This window comes from Neolamprologus multifasciatus, chromosome 20, assembly GCF_963576455.1.
Source record: "Neolamprologus multifasciatus chromosome 20, fNeoMul1.2, whole genome shotgun sequence".
Taxonomy (NCBI): domain Eukaryota; kingdom Metazoa; phylum Chordata; class Actinopteri; order Cichliformes; family Cichlidae; genus Neolamprologus; species Neolamprologus multifasciatus.
This window is the reverse complement of record NC_140458.1, coordinates 32263646-32286986: the sequence shown is the minus strand read 5'-3', so window position 1 is coordinate 32286986 and position 23341 is coordinate 32263646. Positions and strand designations below refer to the sequence as shown.

Here is a 23341-nt window from a genome sequence, read left to right as displayed (position 1 = left end):
GTAGTTCTAAACAGCATGATAATATATTAAGTAATCCAAAGTATTCAGAATACGTTACAGAATACATTTTGGGGCATGTATTCTGTATTCTGTAATGGAATACATTTTAAAAGTAACCTTCCCAACACTGAGCACATGTTATGAATAGTTAAGCTCAAAAAATAAAAGCTCACAGTTAGTCATCCAGTCCAAGTGAAACCCTCCCTCAGAAACATCAGACTCATTATTCTACCACTTTGCCTCCTCAGGGCATGCTATTTACCTGTCAGGAAATAATGGTTCAGAGGTGGCATTTTCTTTATGCTTATTTGAAAATGCTCTTTGTCTGTGGGAGAGCGAGGACAATGTTCTCAGAGAAAACAGACCAATTTAACACCAATTACTTTCCATGAACGCATAGACTGAACCATGCTGACAGAAGACGTGATTCTAATAACGCTGGCTGAGACGGGCACAAACAGCAGGGGGCGATAATACAGTAACAACACCACTACCTGCAAAAATAATATGAACAGTCTTTAACATATCATTTTATTTATTTATTTTTTACAACACAAATCACTCTATGACTCACAAAGGAAACAGAAAGGGAAAAACAAGCAGAGTGTCCTGATGCAAAACTGAGAGGAGAGAAAGCTGAACGCTTTACAGCCTCCACACGTGTTTTAGAGCATGTGTTCTGCATGCAAGCCCTCCCTTATGTGAAAAATAGGGTCAAATAGCTTTTATGGTTGCTGACAGGCAAAATGAACAACAGCATTCACCTGGCCCAGCACAATGGCTGTGCGCGTCTATGTTTGTGTTAACGCTGTGTGCTTACTCATACATGATATGTCTTTATTGTTTACTGATACCTGGGTAAATTGTGGTGCCTCTCCAGCCTTTCTAACCTTCCAGCTGGATAAATATGTAACTGGAACTCGCATGCACTTTGCCATTTTTTCTCCCTTGAGGGAATCTCACATATGAGTCAGCTAAATCACATGTGGAAAAGAACAAATACTGCACTGAAAGGCTCAATGGGGACATTAATTCACAGTGGAATTAGACTAAAACAATAAGAAGTGGACATCTGATGGAGTTGGAGTAAACTTGATACTGCACACTTAAAAAAAACAAACCCTAAATAGATAAATCAACATGCATAACACATTGTGTAGCTTGTAACCACTAAAACCTTTATATTTGTCCCTGTAGAACACTGAGGTGCTCACTGCTTTGATCCCCTGGGAAGATGACGCCTGAGGCACAGGACTATTGGGAAGGCGGTAAAAGCAAAACTGCGCCCCAGGAGGATCTCCTGCTCTGCAGGCACGTTTTCCCCAAACATCATCAGCACTAACAGTGCTCATTATGTGAGAGTCACATCGCAGATCGCAATGAGACAAAAATGATGTTTAACAATTATTTTCTTTTAGTGACTGAAACTAAGGGGTGTAACCATGTCAACATAGACTCCAATAATAAAAGCTTTTAATTTCTAGAGGACATTAATTAAGCGCTAATTTATCTCCATTCATTGTATCTAGCTCACAGACATGCATACTCATATAAAATATATTTTCAATGTGTCGTCTCTTCAGTGCTTTCCTATTAGAAAGCTTTTGCAGACAAGGGCCAGATTTAAAGCCGGCACCAAATAATTAAGCTTCTCTTCCACTTTTACAGCACCTCATTTTCCAGGCTCAATTAATAAAACATGGTGCCAGCATTTCATCAACCCCCTCTGGACTTCCCATTGTCCCAGTCCCTCTTCACGTGCTGTATGAGGGTCTCAAATGTTAACCCTGAAAGGTGGAGCTCCGAGTAAACACCAGACGAAACCTGTTATAGGACAACAGCGCAAGAACTGATTATAGGTATAAGTGTCAAGATAAAAAGGCCTAATAATTTTTGATACCAACACCATAATTATATGATAAAGCTAAAAAAAAATACCCCGATAGCTATACATTTGCCGGAGCTAAAAGTAGCTTTTCAGATGCTGCTAGTTTGTTTGAATGTCTCATAAAAGGCTCTCACTAGTCATCTCCTTTCATCTGTCAGCAGTGAATTATATCAAGAGGATGTTGGAGTGGTGGTGTTTGTGGTAGCTCAACCAAATTGAAACCCTGGCTTCCCGCCTGAATACAAAGTTAGCTTTGCATAATGGAAAGGCAACAGAGCTTACTCCAGTTTCTTTAGTGGGGGGTAGAAAACTTGCACAAGATCTATGCTTTGTAATTACACATTTACACAAGCTGCTGTACAATAACTCTACCTAAATACAGCAGAATACCAAACTGAATAATATCAACCCGTTCTCACTCCCGAGGCGTAACACGCAGACGTTTTGTCACTTCCCGCGGCGTTCCTGAGGAACGCAAAAGGAGACCTTCGGCGTTCTTATGGTACGCGGCGGGTTATGGCTGAAATCCAGTGCAATGACACTCCCGCGGTAATAGACGTTCCAGCCCTGTATTCCAGCCCTAAACCTAACCTTATCCCTAGCCCTAACCATAACCTTTTTCCTGATCTTAACCAGGACTTTAATGATGTTAAATAGCGTGTTTCTAAGCGATTTGAAGAAAAAGAGTGAACATGTGTAGATTGAGTCCACACGGTTCTCATATTTCCTCATTTTTCCAAGGTCGTCATTTAGGAACGTGGTGGGTAGCCGAAAACGTAATATGTTGACGATTTGTCACCTAGCGTAAAATGTTACGCTTTGGGAGTGAGAACGTGTTGATAATATCCAATCGATCTAACTTTAAGTAAACGAGAGTAACAGGGCTTCCAAACCATTACCTTATCTCATTGCTCTCTATTCCCATCTATTCATCCTTTCTTCCCTCCTCTCATCTCCTCTTATTCAATCATGGGCATCCCTCTCTTCTCTTTCTTTTTCCAGGTACTCTCTGGGGGCCGTAATCAGCTCAGGTGACACAACACCTGCCCCCATATTGAGCCTCCTCCTCCCATTAACTCCAACAACTTCCTCCTCCTATGTTAATTCCCTTCCCTTCATCCATCCATCCATCCTCAACATTCAATACTTTGTCATTTCACAAAAACCTTTAATGACACATTGTTAGTATAATTGAGTGAGGAGTAGAAGACCATTATTTGTAATGAGGAAAGAGGCTGCACTCTCCCAAGCAGCTGTGGAAGTCATAATGGAACAAACTACGCAGAATTTCCACCAGGTTGTACAGAAAATATCTAACTGACTAAAGACAGGCTTGTGACAGTGAACATTTAAAGATCCTTTCAAGATCTGTTGGAAGGATCTGCTTTGAATAATAGCTGCTGTCTGATGGTTTCATAAAAGTTCAATTACCTGGTTATAAATTCTTAAAACTACATCTACGTCTCTTCCCTCACCGAAAGACCCAGAATATATAATGTGAAAAGCTCTTCTCAAAATAAGAAGCCGACAGACTTAACTACATATTCATTACTTCCATGCTAATTAATCTTTTGTGATATCTATCTATAGATATAAATAGATTCTAGATGCTATTCTTTATTTAATCTGAGGGTAGAAAACACACATCACACATCAGCTGCTGTATCAGGTCATTCCTGAGTTCTGAAATTTGTTCCTTTATGCACATTTTCATGCCGCACAGTGTTACCAAAGACATCTTCTACCCAGCAGTAGAATTTAAAATCTGTACGTGTCAAACTGCAGGTACAAACTAATCACCACAGTGAAACTCCATCATTAACACCAATCATCACGCTTTTAAGTGTGGAGGTAGTTTCATTTTGTGTGACTCTAAATTCACGTTAAAGCACAGAAATATTCAGATGTCCCAGAAGCGTTAATACATCTTGTTGGTGCCATTCCTGAACCTGTTGAAAACGGGGAAAAATTATTCCTCCTTATTTATCCTCACTTGCAACAGGGTTTTAAAATAAGATAATGTTTCATCATTAGTCAGATCCAAATGTTGGCTGCACACATCTACTGATAATCTATTTTTTCCAAGTACCATTAATTATTCTGGTGAGTATAAATAAAGCTCGCACTGGAAGCTCGCAGCCGAGTGTGAAGCAGCGGGAATGAGGATCAGCACCTCCAAATCTGAGGCCATGGCTCTCAGCCGGAAAAGGGTGGAGTGCCCACTCCGGGTCGGGGACGAGTTCCTGCCCCAAGTGGAGGAGTTCAAGTATCTCGGGGTGTTGTTCGCGAGTGATGGGAGAAGGGAGCCGGAGATCGACAGGCGGATTGGTGCAGCGGCTGCAGTGATGCGGACGCTGTACCGGTCCGTCGTGGTGGAGAGAGAGCTGAGTGTAAAAGCGAAGCTCTCAATTTACCGGTCGATCTACGTCCCTACCCTCACCTGTGGCCACGAGCTGTGGGTAGTGACCGAAAGAACGAGATCGCGGATACAAGCGGCAGAAATGAGCTTCCTCCGAAGGGTGGCTGGCCATCCGGGAGGGGCTCAGAGTAGAGCCGCTGCTCCTCCACATCGAAAGGAGCCAGCTGAGGTGGTTTGGGCATCTGACAAGGATTCTTCCTGGGCGCCTCCTGGGGTGTGTTCCGGGCATGTCCCACCGGGAGGAGGCCCCGGGGCAGACCCAGGACACGCTGGAGAGATTATATCTGGCCTGGGAACACCTTGGTGTTCCCCCGGATAAGCTGGAGGAGGTGGCTGGGGAGAGGGAGGTCTGGGCTTCTCTGCTTAGGCTGCTGCCCCCCGCGACTTGGCCCCGGATAAAGCGGATTAAGATGGATGGATGGATGGAGTATAAATAAACATTTTTCTTACAGCTGAGGAAATGACTTTTGAAGAGACTTTTGGCTTTGAAAAAAAAACCTAACCAAACAGAAGGTGCTCCTGTGGTATAACAACAGATCAGCAGTCACTTTGAGTCCTGTGGTTGTTCAGGAGCTTGTGATGAGCTTAAAAGGGTCTGACAGCAGTCAGTTTATTCAAATGCCAAACAGTTTATCCCACAACTAAACAGAGCTGGGTACTGCAGCCAGAAGCACCTCTACAGGGAAGAATCTCAGGGGGTCTGACACACGCAGTGACAGCTACTCGTCTCATAAAATACTCAGTGTAAAGAGCGCAATCACATGACACAGCCTGACTTTACAGCTCTGTGCATGTGCATCATGGCCCATTCACCTGGGGTTAAAGTGAAGTCTACGATGTGATATTTGTTATTTCTATGCATGTAGGTGACTGTTTATCTCAGTGAGTAAAGCTTCCAGTATTTAAATGTATGTGTATAGTTTATTTAAGAGCTGACATGACATCACGTTTGTAGTCCAGTAACAGATACTCAACGCAACACAGTCACCTTGTTGGAGTGATTGCCATAAGGACTCTTTACAGCCAAAGCACTGTGAGGCCAAGCGAGCTGTATGCCAGAGCTTTTTATTTTTCAGCTTCTATAATCTTGCTGGGGTTGAAAGTAAATGGTAAATGGCCTGTATTTATATAGCGCTTTACTAGTCCATAAGGACCCCAAAGCGCTTTACATATCCAGTCATCCAGTCATTCACACACTGGTGATGGCAAGCTACAGTAGCCACAGCCACCCTGGGGCGCACTGACAGAGGCGAGGCTGCCGGACACTGGCGCCACCGGGCCCTCTGACCACCACCAGTAGGCAACGGGTGAAGTGTCTTGCCCAAGGACACAACGACCGAGACTGTCCAAGCCGGGGCTCGAACCGGCAACCTTCCGATTACAAGACGAACTCCCAACTCTTGAGCCACGAAAGCTGAGATCGAGACAATATTTAAGTAGCTTAATAGTTATTTGTAAATTTTGAATCTTTCCCAGTTATTTCTGGCCTGTCTGAAATACTTCCATTACCTGCTTCTTGTTTTGCCATAATGGGGATAAATTACATCTATTCGTGGTACTTTTGCTCAATTTTAAACATATTTGTGCTTAAGTGTTTCTGTGTGATTCTGCTTGTTTCTGCTATTTGTATGAGCAGAAATGCTGCAATTTCTGATGACTTTTCCTGACATTTCACCTCTGACACTGTCCTTATACCACTGTTCAGACCAGGGATGTAACTGGTAATGACTGCAATCTGATGACAGCTGAGCTGCTGCCGTCTGCTGATCAAGGCCGTACGATCGTACTCAAAGCTCCAATGGTTAGTGACAGTTAGAGCCTTTTCAACCAACTGCAAGAATAAACGGACACTTCAATTGTTGTTGTTGATATATTAATGTATCGATAACATTTATAGTGATATATTCTATTTGTAATAACTGGGTATACTTATATAAAGTAAACTTCTGATGCCACATATTACTATTTTCATACATGCAACTTTTACTTTATAGTCAAAACTTGTAGGAAAAAAGTAAGAATCGAAAAGTGTGACTTTATGTTGCTACATTAATTCAGTTTGAGGTTTGTTTTTATTAATCTGCAGCCATACCCTCGTATGGTCATGAGCTCTGGCTAACGACTGAGAGGAGACTGCAGATACAAGCTTTCTCCAAAGTTTGTCTGGGCTCAGCTTTAGAGATCAGATGAGACGTTGAGTCATTTGGGAGCAGAGCCACTACTATTCCACATCAAAAGGAGCCAGCTGAGGTGGTTCAGGCATCTTATTAGGATGTTTGCTGGACGAGGTGTTCCAGACATGTCTTACTGGGTTGAGGTCCCAAGACACACTCGAGAGATGATGTGCCTCTGTTGGCCTGGGGTTGCCTTGGTGTTTCCCCACATGAGCTACATGAGGTGGCTAGGGAGAGGAAGGTCTTGGCTTCTCTGCTTATGCTGCTGTCCAACCCAGCCATGGATGGATGGGATTTTTTCTTTGTCTCCTGCTGAGATTGCTTGACATCATTTGAGACATTTATTTTATTTTTTATTATTTTATTCATTTTAACTAAACAAGCCAAAAAACATTGAATACTATATCATCGCTTTGTATAGTTGATGCAGAACAGTGATTTGTAAAGACACATGCAGCAGGCACAGAGAACGTCACATTCATTTGGAGACATGTTTTGAATCAAATGGAGACCTTCTGTCTTTGGCTTGTGCTCTGGGTTGCCACTTGATCAACTGTTTGTTTCTAGGCTGATATATACAATAGATATTTATTATCTCTACTATTTATCTTTTTTACAGCACAGCTTGGTAGATCTGAGAACTGCAGAGCTGATAATGATTTGTGGATTGACCACTCGTTCATTTAATGATATGGGGAAAATATTAAGTAGTCGACAGCAACGGAGTAGAGAGACACATTTGAGGTTATTTAATACATAACCCGATATCAACAATCTAAATATGGGGCAAAGAGGATGCTGAGGATGCCCAAACCTGGATTGGATGGAGTCGACGTTTAAATGGAAATTAATTTGTTTTGTGTGTTTTTTTTTTATGTGGTTCTCTTTTTACACCTGAGTGTAAAAAAACTACCACTGACACGGGTATAGATGCATGCATATCATCTTTTCAGCCACCTTTCTCATAAGTGACATTTGTTGACTTTTGTAAACTTTAGACAACCAAAATGCCAAATTATGGGAGAGGGGACAAGAGGATAAAAATGTTGTTCAGTCCAATGGTCAACCTTTTAATACTGCAGGTGCCAAAAAGACAATCCAAGGTCACTATGCGTGAGCGTCCAGACAGAGCAGAGGTCGCCAGAGGGGACAGCAGCCCGGTCCCAGCTGGGAAAAGCAGAACAAGGAGCCATAACGTGACACACAACAGGCAGCAGGCTGTGCATAAGTGCACAGCAGCTGGAGAATCCTATCACAAGCATCACCTCCAGCTGTTGAACATTACACTCTGTTACTAATATGGACAGGCTATATGCAGAAACCAAAACAATGAGCCTTCTGAACAATCAGCAGCTCCAAAGGCAATGACAGCAGCTACTACCGAGGTTTTCTTAGAATTCGTGTCACACTTGTTCACGTCTGCAAGCCGGGACGTGAATGAATTAATCTCCACTCCTCTCCCGGCTATCTGGAAAGGAGTGATTCATTACCAGATATTTATAATTAATAGATTCATGGAACCAGAAATATTTGACAAGCTGGTAGAGAGCATGCATAAAATGAGAACAAATTTTTAAGGAGATCTAAGGAGCAGTTCTAACATTTATTTCCAAATCAATTAAAAGGGGCATTACGTCACCTTCAGTTTTAACTACCATTCATTTCTGATCAGGGTGTGTTAGCAGGGACACAAGATAAGATCAGTGACACGGTGCCTCCTCCACAAAACAGAATATACTTAATAAGGAGGTGGAGAGATCTGCATGGACAAAATCAACCAGTGTTGTAACATCTAGCAACAAGTCACAAACAGCCAGCACCTACTCTGTGAACACTCGAAACATGTGGATAGCATCAGTTGCACATCTGATGCCAAATACTCCACCAAACGCCTTCCTTCTATTTACAACCACCGACACACTACATCTCCAGCCAGCTGAAGAATATGGGATGTGGTTGAAAGCTCTGGCACTGACCTTTGAGCAAAGACAATCCTGTTCGTATCTTAAAATATTGACTGAAGTCATTCCTGACAGCTGAAATTAAAAAAGAAAAAAAACCTGCACATATATTTGATGTCGGGATTTCAAAAAAATAGTGCAAAGTCAATCCTTTCAAATGTCAGAATGCATGAAAATAATCAATCAAACCCTTTCAAGTGTCCTCTAATAGCAGCCAGTGAAAAGGAGCCTTTGGCAGATGTATGAAATGTGCAGATGCATTAAGTTAAAAGTATTATATCAATGCGGCTTTTAAAAATAAAAAAAAATCTGCATCAATAAATGAAATAAAAAATATACTGAAATATATTTTCAGTAATGCATATTTATTTATTTATTTATGTATTTATTTATTTATTTGTCTGCAAAACAAACTGTGTGCAGGCATCCCAGACACTGAACTGTTTTCAGCAAACAGCTGAGAACTGAGCAGAGTAAACAACCAGTATAATCACACAGGATTATACCTCTTTCACTGAGACCGGTGGCTGTTAGAAAGGCTCCTTAACAAGGCTGTGCTGCTTTGATGATGTGCAAAAAATCAAATCCTGTGTTCAGTTCACAGAGCAGCCAGGAGAGAGGTGTTGGCATTGTGAAAGCTGGTCCCAGAAAGCTTAGTGTTTCACTCAGAACACACTTTTATTATTTGTCAGCTGTGCATCGAACTCTGGTCTCATTTCATAACCAGTAATGTGCAAAGCTGTGATCATCAAGCTGTGATGTGATCGATAGTTAGTTCAATATCAATATAGTTTCAATTATATAGCATGAAAACACAAAAACAGTCTCCTCATGGGGGCTTTAAAACAAACTGAGTCATGGTATGTAATCTAGTTTAATGTCACTCATTAAAAAAATATATCTATATGTATATCTGAGACAAAATTCAGTCATTCAAACAGGAAACTCAAAATGCAGCAGACTTCAAGAATCCCACATCAGTCTGTCGCTTGGTTTACTGATATTAATTGATTTTTGCCTCTCTGTGGGAGAAAAATGCAAAGCTCTTTTCTGTGGGAAAGACAGCTTTAATTGTTCACCACAGATTAAAAACGTGTAGCCCATTACCACAGCGGTAATTAATTATAGTCAACAAGCCTGGAACTAATGAAATATTGCATTATGGAAGAAAGCGCTAGTCTAAACTTAATGCTGATGTCAAGTCTAACTGTCACATGTCACAAAAAGAAAAAGGATTGCAAAGAGATGTTTCCTCAGAGCCTCTTTATACATGATATAGAGACTCTCTGGATATAAAATCCTATTATGAAGCCTCCAGCTGAGCTTTTTTTTAGTTATCTTAGATTTCTTTTGAAATCAGACATCACAAGCCAGCGACCGACTGACAGTTAAACTGAGGGACATGATGCAAGTTCATAGGCAAAGAACTGTGTGTCAGTGACCAGAGATGGGCAGTAACGCGTTACTTGTAACGCTTTACTTGTAACGCTTTACTTGTAACGCTTTACTTGTAACGCTTTACTTGTAACGCGTTACTTGTAAAGCGTTGAAAGTACAGAAAATAGGTCGTGTTGATGTTATATTATTTCATCATTGTCTGTATCTGTATTAAAGATTGCTGATCTTCTCCACAGTCCATTGACTGTGGTGAGTTGTCTCTGCTGATGAAAAAATATGGGTCTAAATGTGCTGCTGCCCACTTGGCTGCATAAATCAACCAACAGAGGGCAAAGCATAGACTTTATAAAATATGGATGTAACGCGTTACTTGTAACACGTTACTTGTAACGCCTTACTTGTAACGCCTTACTTGTAACGCGTTACAAGTAACGCCTTACTTGTAACGCGTTACTTGTAACACGTTACTTGTAACGCCTTACTTGTAACGCCTTACTTGTAACGCCTTACTGTAATCCGATTACTTTTTTCAAGTAACGAGTAAAGTAAGGGATTACTATTGCAAAAACGGTAATTAGATTACCGTTACTTTCCCGTAGGAACGCTGCGTTACTGCGTTACTAAAACCGTGATTTTTTGCGAGAGTGTCTCATGACAGTGACGTAAGCGAGTGCGACGTTCGTCAAAACAGCTGTGTGCAGATCAACAATCGATAACATATGAGTGCGGGAGAGAGTATGATCGTGCAGCGTTTAAAGCGTGGAAGTACTGACCTTACTTTAAGTTTGATTCCATAAAAAGTGACAAAAACATTAGTGTCCGTTGTGCGTGGGAAGAAAACTTATTTTTACAGCGAAAAAACTCCCTAAACTTCCGAGCAAGCACCGAGTAGCTACGACGTAATGGGAAACTCACAGAAACCTCTGCCTACCCTACTCCTGCTTTACAGGTGAAAATAGAGCAAAAGGACCGCTAGTCTTTGACTTTATTTATTTTCTGCTGTGTTTTACTTGCATCTATTTGAAAGAAAAACATATATTTTATGTGCTGGAATGTGCAGAAAATAAGTTTAAATGTTAAACAAATTTCTTCCAGTCAGAGAATGTTGCATATAATTACATTTTTGCTTGATGCATAAAGTTAAAAGATTAAAACTAATAAAACAAGTTTTAAAAAGAGACTTTTCCATTTGATTACATTTTGTATGATGGATTATGCAGAAAAAGTAGAATTGGGCTGAAAGATCTATCACTTTATCACCTATTCAGGTTGTAAATCGTGTTTTTAAAAAGTAACTAAGTAACTAAGTAATTAACTACTTTTGAAAACAAGTAATCAGTAAATAAGTAACGGGATTACTTTTTGGGGGAAGTAATCAGTAATTAGTTACTGATTACTTTTTTCAAGTAACTTGACCAACACTGTCAGTGACACAGGGACACAAACCCTTTCACTGTCTGCACACTGATTGGGGACCACAGAAAAATAAATTCCATAATGTAAGACTTTAAGCTATGAAGTCATCGGGATGGTTTCAACACTAAAAGAAATGAGAAAAAAATGCAGGTTTAAGGCACTTTAATGCTGACCTCACTTTTCAAACCCAGAGGCTACATCCATATTTTATAAAGTCTATGCTTTGCCCTCTGTTGGTTGATTTATGCAGCCAAGTGGGCAGCAGCACATTTAGACCCATATTTTTTCATCAGCAGAGACAACTCACCTCCCAATGGACTGTGGAGAAGATCAGCAATCTTTAATACAGATACAGACAATGATGAAATAATATAACATCAACACGACCTATTTTCTGTACTTTCACCAAAAACAGCAACAGAAATGTGTTATTTATTAGAGGTTGTTGAAAGTATTTAAACCTATTTGTTTAATTCCACTTTAAACTGATAGACTGAACAATTTAGGACGAGCTTCTGGCTAAATGACGGCCCAAACATAGCCTGTATACAGTGGGTAAAATACGTATTGAAAACATCACCAAATTTCTAAGTTAATATATTTCTAAAGGTGCCACTGACATGAAAATCTCACCAACTATCTAGTCCACACATACAAAGAAATGAATCCATGGATGCCCATAGTTAATGTGTAATAATGAGAAATGATACAGGGAAAAAGTATTGAACATGCTTACTGAAACGTATTTAATACTTTGTTACAAGCCTTTGCTGGTGATGACAGCTTCCTGTATGGAGGAACTCACATGCATTTCTCAGGTACGATTTTGGTCCATTCTTAGAATCCCTTTGGTGAGAATTTCATGTCAATGGCACCTTTAAATGTATTTAATTATAAAATTGGTGATGTGTTTAATAGTTATTGTATTATAGTATGTAAAGAAGATGGACATAGCCACCATGAAACCCCATAATGATTTGTGTATTCTGATTTTAGCCTCTGTTGTTGTTTGTTTGGGGCTTCTTCTTTTCTTAAAAGAGAACATGACCATTTTTAGATTCAAGGACGGGACTGATCAGCTAATGCCCGTACCATAGCCAGTATAAAACATGGATGTGGCTTCAGAAAAATTAAGCCAATGCAGAAGTGCCGCAAGTTATATTCTATATGAAGACCAACAGATGATGATAGCTGTGATTACAAAAAGATTTCTGGTCCTATATAACTGTATGGGACAACAGTTTTCCACCGTAACATCTGTAAAGATTTTCCTGCCATGTTTTTGGGCTCAGCCACTCATTTTCAGTCACACTGACTGAAATCTACTTTAAAAATCGTGGTCATACCATGTTTCAAAATCAAGGGGTCATCTGTGTGCCTGGAACTGCGCGCTCATCCACTAATGCCCTTTCAACCACAAGATCTTAAAGAGCGTGCAGTTTCACAGTCAGACCTGCCTAGTACAAACCTAGCACATTCTGGAGTCATAGTTTGAATGGTGACCGACTTGTATCGGACTGTGAAAAGTGTGGCACAACCCATAAATGGGGACAGTTTGACCGTTGACCCTCAACACAATCATTTTTTTTTTGTTTTTCCCCCCAAACAGAGAACTTTGTCCATGCTAGCCATTACAAAGAATGCATGTTTAACACACTGGCTTCACTTTTTAGGACAAGTTCATCACATACATTCAATGTAACCAACAGATCAACAGTTCAATAGTGCAAAAAAAAAATATCTGCAATTTTATGTACATATGAATAAGTATTAGCTACTTTCAGCTGCTCCCTTGTCACTACTTGTTACCACAGTAGCTCCACACGTTTAATCTGGCAGTTTTACACCTTTCCTGATGCAACCGCAAAGATGATTTGTGTCTTCAGCTGGAATAGAAGCAGTGACCTTTCATTCGCCAAGCGGATGCGTAATCCACCACGCTATGGAGCCACTTTAATGTGAGTGTAAACACTCTGAAAATTAGACCTGAGAGTAAACACACAGCAAAGCTGCTACGCTCAATGGGGCAGCCCTATAAGATCACGTGGTGTCTTTGATGGTGCTAACATAAAGAGCCAACATACAGGTGGCTACTTTTCTTCAGTAAATCGAGTTGAAAACAGAAGCTGAGAAGAACCTGAGGAGAAATTCTTTCTTGGTCTAACATAAACTGGAGATGCATAAAATGTTCCCAAGGGACTGCACTCTGTGAACTCGCAGTATAGTGGCCTCATGTGCTCGCTTTAAAAGAGCTGCATCTCCAGTCTTGGTTGATCCCAAAGAGGATGTGGCTTACATGATGGACAGATTAACTTCCCTCCAGTTTTAAGGAATCACATTACCTGAGATGAGCTTAGAGGCTCTCTGAAATAAAAAGGCCATAAAGGTAATGTGAGTCCCTCAAAATGCAGCCCCACATCCTTTCAGAACGCATGCTCTCAGAATGCACACAGAGTAAACATACATATGTGAAGTGGCTGGAACGGAAATGGATAAAGATTCTTATCCATTTCCATTATCCGCCTCCCTTCTGCAATATTTCAGAAAGCTTCACATGTAGATCTTTCACAAAACTTCACAAATCCTAATTGATTAATTTACAGCTATTCAGCGGTGAGAGACAGACGTGATTAACTGGCAGGCGCGGCGCAGGTCATCTTCAGACGACACCGACGCAGTGGCAGCTGTGACTCAGAGATGTGGGCTCCTCAACAGCGACAGCCTGCGAATGCCACCTGGACGAGAAGCTAAAATAAACACTATTTGTAGTGTCGCTGGCGTGCAGCGGGAACATTATTCTTCGGCAATGCTGTGAGAGTGTTTGAACAGACTATTCAACCGCACAAACAGACAAATAGAAATTAGAGTTAGCATGAGCCCCTCTCCTTCCTGAGCTGAATGTATTTTTCTTTCTGCCCGATGAAAGCTCCTGGCCTTTTGCCAAAAAAACTCTTGCAAATGATACTCGATACTTGCTTTCATGTTTACTTCAATAAGCATCCTGCTTTTGTTGCTGAGCCATTAGCTATAGCATGCTTTCAAAATGTTTACAACAGGATGATACCCCCCGTGGAAAGATGGGAACCTTTTTTTTTATAAACCAAATCTGATAAATAACTGAGATCTCTGTTTTTTGTTTGTTTTTTTTAACTGATATTATGCAGATCTTTGCATAAAACCTTACTCACATGTCACTTAGCATTATGAAGTTGGCAAAAGCACAGTCAAGTTTCTTAAAAAAAAATGTTAACAAATGATTAGCTCTTTTTTTTATAGCTTTTTTATAGCACTAGTGTAAGTACAGCAGATGTCCATCTACTGATTAATACGATGTGATTTACGGTACACGGGTCTATGCTTCTGCAGCCTTTTAAACACTCATCCTCTGAGCACCTTTTGAGTGCAAACCTTGAATAGGATGTGTGGGAACACTTCACCGGCTCTGTATTCCTGTCATGAAACAGCATTTTTGCTATTTTCAGTATTTTGCCACAATTTCGTAACGTATATTTAGGGGAGAAAAAAAACGTTATTCACATGATTGAAACAGATGTTTAGTCTCTCATAGAAAATTCATCTATTGAAATGCATTTTTGAAAAAAATGAATTTCTTGTACAGATCAATACATAAATATGTAATGTTTTATAGCTATTAACAGCACAACAAATGTGTGGAGAGCACAGTAAAAGGTTTGGATCCTGAAGAGCTCAGGTCCTTAAAAAATCCACAGTACTTAGCATCGCTTTTTCAGAGTGAGGCATCATGAAGCTTTTTGTGTGTTGTCTTTTAAAACGTAAAATGTTTAACTCGTGGATTTTCATATGCTCTGCAGCTTTGACTGATGTAGAGATCTTACTTTTTAACAGATCCCTGCACTTCCTAACTTCCAAATACTGCAGTCTGTTTCAATTTCTTTTTGTTTCTTCGTATGATATCTAACAGAGACAGACCTCGAGCTCTAACTGACCATTATTATGTACACTTTGCTTTGACTGCCTTTTTTGCCTTCAGAATCGCTTTAATTCTTCGTGGCATAGATTTAAACAAGGTCCTGGAAACATTGCTCAGAGGTTTTGGTCCATATTGACATGACAGCTTCACACAGCTGTTCCACATTTGTCTGCTGCACATCCATGATGTGAATTTCCTGTTCTACCACAACCCAAAGGTGCACTGTTGGATTGAGATCTGGTGACTGCGGGGGTCGTTTGAGTACAGTGAATTTATTGCCATGTTCAAGAAACCAGTTTGAGATGATCTGAGCTTTGCGACATGGTGTGTTATCTTTGCTCGAAGCAGCCATCAGACGATGGGTACGCTGTGGACACCACGAGAAGCAGCCTGAGGCAGGAGAGACCCGTGCTTTCATGTTGTTTATGCCAAATTTGGAACCTACCATCTAAATGTCACAGTATAGATTAAGGCTTGCTAGATTAGGCAACATATATTCTGTTTTATATTCATCAATGTTAGTGATCCTGTGTGAACTGTAGCCTTAGTTTCTTGTTCATAGCTAACAGGAGTAGCACCTGATGATGATGTAGCCTACCTGCCTTCAGGTTTGATGAGTCTTGCATTCAGATACGCTTTTCTGCTTACTTTGGTTGTAAGGAGTGCTTATTTGAGTTACTGTTGCCTTCCTATCAGCTTGAAGTAATCTGGCTATTCTCCTTTGACTTCTGACAACATCTCAGAGAAGTGACTGGATAGACTGTCTTTTTCATGTCATTCTGTGTAAATCATAAAAAGGGTTGTGTAGGAAAAGCAGGTCATCTTTACCATGTTTTCATGCTTAAATGCACTGAGTTGCTGTGAAATAGCTGAATAGTGTATATGTCTAAAATCTTAGTAGATGTCTGTCTTGGACTAAAGCAAAAACACTACAGCATTTTCATATATAACTGTCTCAAAAGACCTAAAAGCATACCAAAGGACTCCCCCACCCTCAGTGAAGTTCTGAAAGACATATTTTCATTTGCTTTTTGCAGCTTTGGATGTTTGTTTGTTTTTTTGTTAAATGTGTGATCATTTTAACTCAGTGGGGTTCAAACAGTTTCTTAAATGAACTCACGACTACACAGACTCCTGCACTGTGTGGTGTAAAAACTGCAGTGTAAGATAATAAGAAATGCTTCTTAAAACTGTAGCTGTCAAATAAAGAGTGTTTGAATGATGGGCTAAAAAGATTTTTTCTTTGTGTATTGTAGTAGATGTTTAGAGTAGCAAAACAGAGAAAACATGTACTGAAGAACAACGCTAGAGCAGATGTTACAGTCTACTGCTGAATTTGGCTGCAAGACTTTGCTCCAAGCCAGATGGGATTGGCTCCAGCTGCTCTACCAGCCTGAATTGGAGAAGTGGAAGACAACAGATGGATGTACTATAAAGCCTGACTTCATAGCACAGAAAACTCTCCAAGGTCACTCTTAGCACACTTTTTGACACAAAAGAGAGCTTTCTACATACTTTTGTCAATTTATTATTTCAATCTATTCAAAACTTGTCAAAGAAAAAGAATATTAATCTCTAAACTATCATTTATAATTAACTTGTAATTGTGTAAGACTAGTCGTTGGATAATGTTCCTTTACTAAAAAAACTATATTTTTAACAGTCAGTGAAACTAATGTTAAGATATAAACTTTGGCCTGAAAACTGTCATGTCCTAAAAACAGACAGAGAAGGCGCAGACTGGATAAATGCAGACAGCTACAGCCACGTTACAGTTTACAGGTCTGCGGCTGCATCAGTAGCTGCTGCAGCCTGACTGGCTGACACCTGTTGATTTGGACAACATGTGCGCCTTTTTTCCTAGTTGGAATGACACAGCGGGCTTTTGCGGACGCACTCTGACATGTGGGCCGCCTGCTGAACTCACCCTGGCTGCTCTAGATGAATACGGGTCGTCAAACAGCGCCCAGATCTTTGGCTGCCAAACTTCGCGGCAGCCTCTCGACCTGTCGGGGACGTCTTCGATGCCGAACCTCCTCGGCATCTCTCTCTCGTCGTCGGTGTCATCTGGGTCGGGCGGTTCAAATATCTCCAGGGCCTCCTCCGCGTCCCGGTGCTGCCGGTAGGTCATCCAGCAGCATGGCTCCACGTCAGTCTCGTCTATACCCCAAAACGCCAGCTCTTCCTCGAATAGAGGGCCGCAGACGTCAGCCGGGCAGTGCAGCTTGCCTGTCCGGTAATAGTTGAGCACGTACGCAAAGATGCCGGGGTGTCTGTCGAAGAAGAACTCGGTGGCACTCGGGGACGCAATGTCTGAGTCGGAGCTGACCTGCGACTCCGAGTCTGCTAGCCATGCCAGGCGCGTCCCCGGCAGGGTCCTGAGGGTGCTCTTGTAGGTCTCGTGTCGAGTGCCGCCTACGTTGATAATAATTTTATCCGAGTCTTCCCCCCTGGCCATGTCTTCCTTCAGACATGATTTAGACGGAGGTTTGTTGCCCGACTTGCGTCCTCGGTAAGACGAAACACAAACCGAGCTTATCATTTAGAGCAGACCTACTGGCTGTTCGCCCCTGGTTCAAACTGTTGTCCACTGGGGAAAAAAATCAGAAAATTAAAGCAAAGTGAGCCTTCATTTCACACCCATGTGGCTCGTTTATTGCTGATTGTTAAGGTGCATAGTAATGGTAAAGCGCGATGAAAACCACCTGTAACAAAACTCAGTCTGGAGGCTGAAAAAAGCAAAACGCGGGTGGCGGAACTCGATCGGTGTTTGTAAACGTTTTAGTCGAATAGATTGGACAAGGTGTTTTGAGTTGTTGCCTCCAGATGTTATACTTAATTCTTGTCCACGGGCGCAAAGATGTTGGACTTATTTCCCGTCCACGAAGACATATTATTACCAGGGGAAAAAAGAATATTGGCTTTTACGCATGGTATTTCCTATAGGAGAAAACGCTAAGTCAGAAAACATGTGACGATCATCTCCCCCTTTTATAAAAAAAAAAAAAAAATCCAAATTCTGCAGCGCCAAAATCAAATCCACAACTAATATTGGCAACTTTTCTCGTCCCTGCTCGTGATTTGGAAGTCAGAGATTGATCCACCGGTCCAGTCCATCTAATCATGCAGTGAAAAAATTGACTGATTTTTCCTCCTCAGATGTGGTCGTCCCGCGTGCCAGATGTGGGGTTGTTTTCCAGCTGAGATCTGTTGCTTCTCCACAAGTACCCTATATCTTTCCCTAGCGACACAGCCCGGTTGGATGGTGCGCTCAACTGGCTCAGCAGTTTAACCCTTTGTCTGCCGAAGCCTGGCGCACTATTGAACCACTCCCTCTAATTAGACCGAGAGGATGGACTGGTGGTGAGGTGTGCATCTTTGTGTTTGTGCGTGTGCGTGAGAATGAAACTCGGTTTAATTAAGCACGTTTACGCTTTGCAGCCTTTATTGTACATATTCAGCTCTGAGTCATCATGGGGACTCTGATTTGTCACCACACCTGTAATTGTGTAGCGTCACATTAAGGAAGCGTGCCAAGGGTATAAAACGCAAACAGCCAGGGGGGAGAATAAACTACTGTGTACTGTAACGCAGAATACCTTTATTGCATGGCTTTACTGCATGTTTATATTATAGTCACACAAGATAACCAACTTAAATTGAGTTAATAAGATTGATCACATGCCCACCAATATCCACCAATTAGGTGGGATTATTATCAGGAGTGGCCTCAAGGTGGTGATGATTCAGATTCTTTTTATTTTTCGGTTGTTATTGTTACAGTGTACAGAGTGCTCCAACAGGTAGTGCTTATGGCCAGTGGTTTTAGTAAACTAACGTCCTGATTTCGCCACCTAGAGGATCATTCAGTGAACAACATGTTTAAATGAGTTGCTTAGTTTTCAGTGAGTGTGATTTGTGTGCAGACCCTTTGACATAAAAGTACTAATATTACACAGAGCTGACAACACTTGCAGTATACAATAAAGTCTGTTTACTGTTTACGGCTAAAGGCAGTTAGCACAGCTCTATGAGGGAAACATTTGTATAAATCTCTTCAGAGAGAGCTGCAGAAATATGCAAAAGTCTGGGGCGGAATATTAAAACTGAAAATATGAGCAAATCTGGAGGTGCTAGAAAGATGTAAACTTGCTATATCTCTGCAGTCTGCAGCTATCAAAGTGTGATAAACCGGCTGTGCTTGTTGCATTTTGGGTAATGCAGGCAAGAAAAGCATGTTTGTTATAAAACAAAATAAAAGTAGGTTTGGGTTGGTTTGTTTTAACCGAGGTGCAGCAGTAAAACTGTCTGTCATACACACTCATAGCACACCTACAGTGTGCATGTGTTCAAACTCTTGTTTGGCATCTAACATGTTTTCATATACATTTTTTATGCTTTACCTTTAAAGATGAGAACTTGCCTTTTGTCTATAAAGCTCCTCACAAGTCTGTCCTAGAATGACTCTATCCTGTATCCATCCATCCATTCGCTTCCGCTTATCCTTTTCAGGGTCGCGGGGGGCGCTGGAGCCTATCCCAGCTGTCATAGGGCGAGAGGCGGGGTACACCCTGGACAGGTCGCCAGTCTGTCGCAGGGCCAACACACAGGGACAGACAACCATTCGCACTCACATTCATTCGCACCTAATGGCAATTTGGATTATCCAATTAACCTATCCCCACAAGCTGCATGTCTTTGGACGGTGGGAGGAAGCCGGAGTACCCGGAGGGAACCCACACAAACACGGGGAGAACATGCAAACTCCACACAGAAAGACCCCGGCCTGATGTTGGAATTGAACTCAGGACCTTCTTGCTGTGCGGCAACAGTGCTAAACACCGTGCCACCGTCCTGTATATTACTTTTTAAGTACAGCTTGAATAGGGAAAAAGAAATGTGAAACACTGTCTGAATAAGGTTTGTCAACGATCTTTAACAAAAATACTCATTGAGTACCTTTATGAATTCCAAGCCCAGATTCATCAAAGTCTGAATTTTCTATCAGAAACCCTTGGTACTCTCATTGGTACATGGTTTTAAAGAGAGGCCATTCTCAAAATTATAAACACTTTTGATCATGTGCACCTGTTAAAAAGGTTAGCACTTGTTTATTTTTTATTATTCTTTTATTCCATGTTCAAAAACATATTTATCACAAACAATAATGAAGAGCGATGTGCTTTTATAGAATTTATTGTAGAAAAGGAAACAACATTGAAATCATTTATTTTTACTAAACCGCAGTCATAAATCTTCCCATGAGTGTGATATGCTGAGGTGAATAGCTTTAGTCCACTTCCTCAATAGTAGGGCCCTGGGAGGTTCCTCCTGCCTGCCCGCCGCAGCTTCCTGATGGTGTTGCTCCCTGGTACAACTTTGTCACAACTGGTCTGCACACCTTCTCGAGTTCATTCTGCTGGTGCTCATACTCATCTTTCTCTGCAAGCTGGTTGTTCTCCAGCCAAGAAATCGTCTGGTTGCACTTGTCAATGACCATCTTTTTATCCTCTTCGCTAATTTTACCTTTCAGACTCTCATCCTCAACACTGCTCTTCATCTGGTAGGCATAGGACTCCAGCGTGTTCTTTGCTGCAATCTTGTCTCTCTGAATGTCATCGTCATCCTTGTACTTCTCAGCATCCTGCACCATCCGCTCGATCTCTTCTTTGCTGAGGCGGCCTTTGTCATTGGTGATGGTGATTTTGTTTTCTTTGCCGGTGCTTTTGTCCACGGCGGATACATTTAGAATGCCGTTGGCATCGATGTCAAATGTTACCTCTATCTGTGGAACACCTCGGGGAGCTGGAGGGATACCTGTGAGGTCAAATTTGCCCAGAAGGTTGTTGTATTTGGTCATGGCTCTCTCGCCTTCAAATACCTGAATCAACACACCTGGCTGGTTATCTGAGTATGTGGAGAAGATCTGAGTCTGCTTTGTTGGGATTGTGGTGTTTCGCTTTATCAGAGGTGTCATAACACCGCCTGCGGTTTCAATGCCCAGAGACAGGGGAGCGACATCCAGCAGCAGCAGATCTTGGACATTCTCTGAGGTGTCGCCCATGAGGATGGCTGCTTGGACTGCTGCACCGTAGGCTACAGCTTCATCTGGGTTAATGCTCTTGTTCAGGTCTTTGCCATTAAAGAAGTCCTGTAAGAGCTTCTGGATTTTGGGAATTCTTGTGGAGCCACCGACCAGGACAATTTCATGAATCCTGGATTTATCCAGCTTGGCATCCTGCAGGGCTTTCTCAACTGGGCCAAGTGTTCCCCTGAAAAGATCTGAGTTGAGCTCCTCAAAACGTGCCCTTGTGATGGAGGTGTAAAAATCAATTCCCTCAAAGAGAGAGTCGATCTCAATGCTTGCCTGAGTGCTGGAGGATAAGGTCCTCTTTGCCCTCTCACAAGCTGTACGCAATCTCCTCACTGCTCTCTTATTCTGGCTAATGTCCTTCTTGTGTTTTCTTTTAAATTCCTCTACAAAGTGCTTGACCATTTGGTTGTCAAAGTCCTCCCCACCAAGGTGTGTGTCTCCTGAAGTGGCTTTGACCTCAAAGATGCCAGCTTCAATGGTCAGAATAGACACATCAAAGGTGCCTCCGCCAAGATCAAAGATCAGCACATTGCGTTCTCCTGTTTTGCCTTTATCCAGGCCATATGCAATGGCTGCTGCCGTGGGCTCATTAATGATCCTCAGAACATTTAGTCCAGAAATCACCCCAGCATCCTTGGTAGCTTGTCTCTGGGAGTCGTTGAAATAAGCTGGCACTGTGATGACTGCGTTTGACACCCTTTGTCCCAGGTAGGCCTCAGCTATCTCCTTCATTTTAACCAGGACCATGGAGGAAATTTCCTCAGGATAGAATGCCTTGGTCTCCCCTTTGTATTCCACCTGGACTTTGGGTTTTCCATTATCGTCAATCACCTTGAAAGGCCAGAGCTTCATGTCGGACTGTACGACTGGGTCATTAAACTTTCTTCCAATCAGCCGTTTGGCATCAAAGATTGTGTTATTGGGGTTCATTGCAACTTGGTTCTTGGCAGCATCTCCAATAAGCCTTTCTGTGTCGGTAAAAGCCACATAGCTTGGAGTGGTTCTATTGCCCTGATCGTTGGCAATGATCTCAACTTTGCCATGCTGGAAAACCCCAACACAAGAATAGGTGGTGCCCAGATCAATGCCAATGGATACTCCCTTTGGTGCAGACATTTCGCCGGTTCCTAGTTCCTAGACAGATTTAGAAGACGTTGCATTTAAATGGATAAAGTCCTGTTTTTGATAGTTTTCAGTATTAATAATATGTTTATTCCAATGATATTAACATAAAGTTTGAGCACTTGTCACACCCAAATCAGGGAGCTGCACTTGGACTTAAGAGCACACTCTCTTTGTAATCGTTAAAGCTAATTGCTAGGTAGTAGTTTTACAGTGGTGAGGGCTAGAATTCACAAGACCAGTGAATCTAAATGCTTCACTTAAAAAAATAAGTGAACTATAGATCGGTGTCTGGTTATTCATACGTAGCCTTATTTTAATATTTAAATAAATAAACATTCAGACTAGGACTTAGAGACTATCCTTCATGAGTAAAGACTTAATATCAAGTATAACTGTTACACTGTTGCACATAACTGTTAAAGTTCTGGGGTTTTTTTTAGGAAATGAGTGAATTAGAGTAAGACACCCACACAAAGAAGTCCTCACTGTCTCTACAGTCTAAACTTTATCCAATCAGTGTTGCTACTTACTTTAAGTGGTGCGCTCTCTGGTGCTCAGAAGTTCAGAAGGATATCCTGGGGATGTTTCCTTCGTGTCAGCTTTTGCCTCTGTTTCTTCTGGAGTTCATACCTAGACTGGCTGGGGCTCCTTGCTTATATAGTTACAACCAGGTTTCCAGAATGCTCCCGCCCCCTCCTCCTCAATGACTGAAGTGTTAATATTAGAAACTAATGCAGCTGGCCCGGTGCTCGAGGGCCGGTGAATATTCCAGAGTGAGACGGCAATCTGACCTTCAGCCAGCGGGGCCGACTCAGAGGGAGACAATGTGGAGAATGTGGCAGTAAGGCACATTTAGGAATTGTGATGTGTTATGTTGAAGTGTGAGAACCCATGAATGTCAGTTTTATCCCCAA

The 23341-nt window shown here is 41.6% G+C and overlaps 2 protein-coding genes across 2 annotated transcripts in view; both read right to left on the bottom strand.

Annotated features, from left to right (window-relative positions):
* Positions 1–20278, bottom strand: part of kcnc4 (potassium voltage-gated channel, Shaw-related subfamily, member 4) — a 33208-nt gene extending 12930 nt beyond the window's left edge. The window contains exon 1 of the mRNA XM_085145243.1: positions 17136–20278. Within this exon, the coding sequence (XP_085001369.1) occupies positions 17136–17750 (615 nt within the window). The 5' untranslated portion in view covers positions 17751–20278. The remainder of the gene's footprint in view (positions 1–17135) is intronic.
* A 110-nt stretch (positions 20279–20388) lies between these two features.
* Positions 20389–23292, bottom strand: hspa1b (heat shock protein family A (Hsp70) member 1B). The gene is made up of 2 exons (XM_085145242.1): positions 22958–23292; positions 20389–22436 (listed from the first exon to the last, which is right to left on the bottom strand). Exon 2 carries the CDS (start codon positions 22416–22418, stop codon positions 20499–20501), a length of 1920 nt encoding a protein of 639 aa, XP_085001368.1. The 5' UTR covers positions 22419–22436; positions 22958–23292; the 3' UTR covers positions 20389–20498.
* Between the last annotated feature and the right edge of the window lie 49 nt (positions 23293–23341).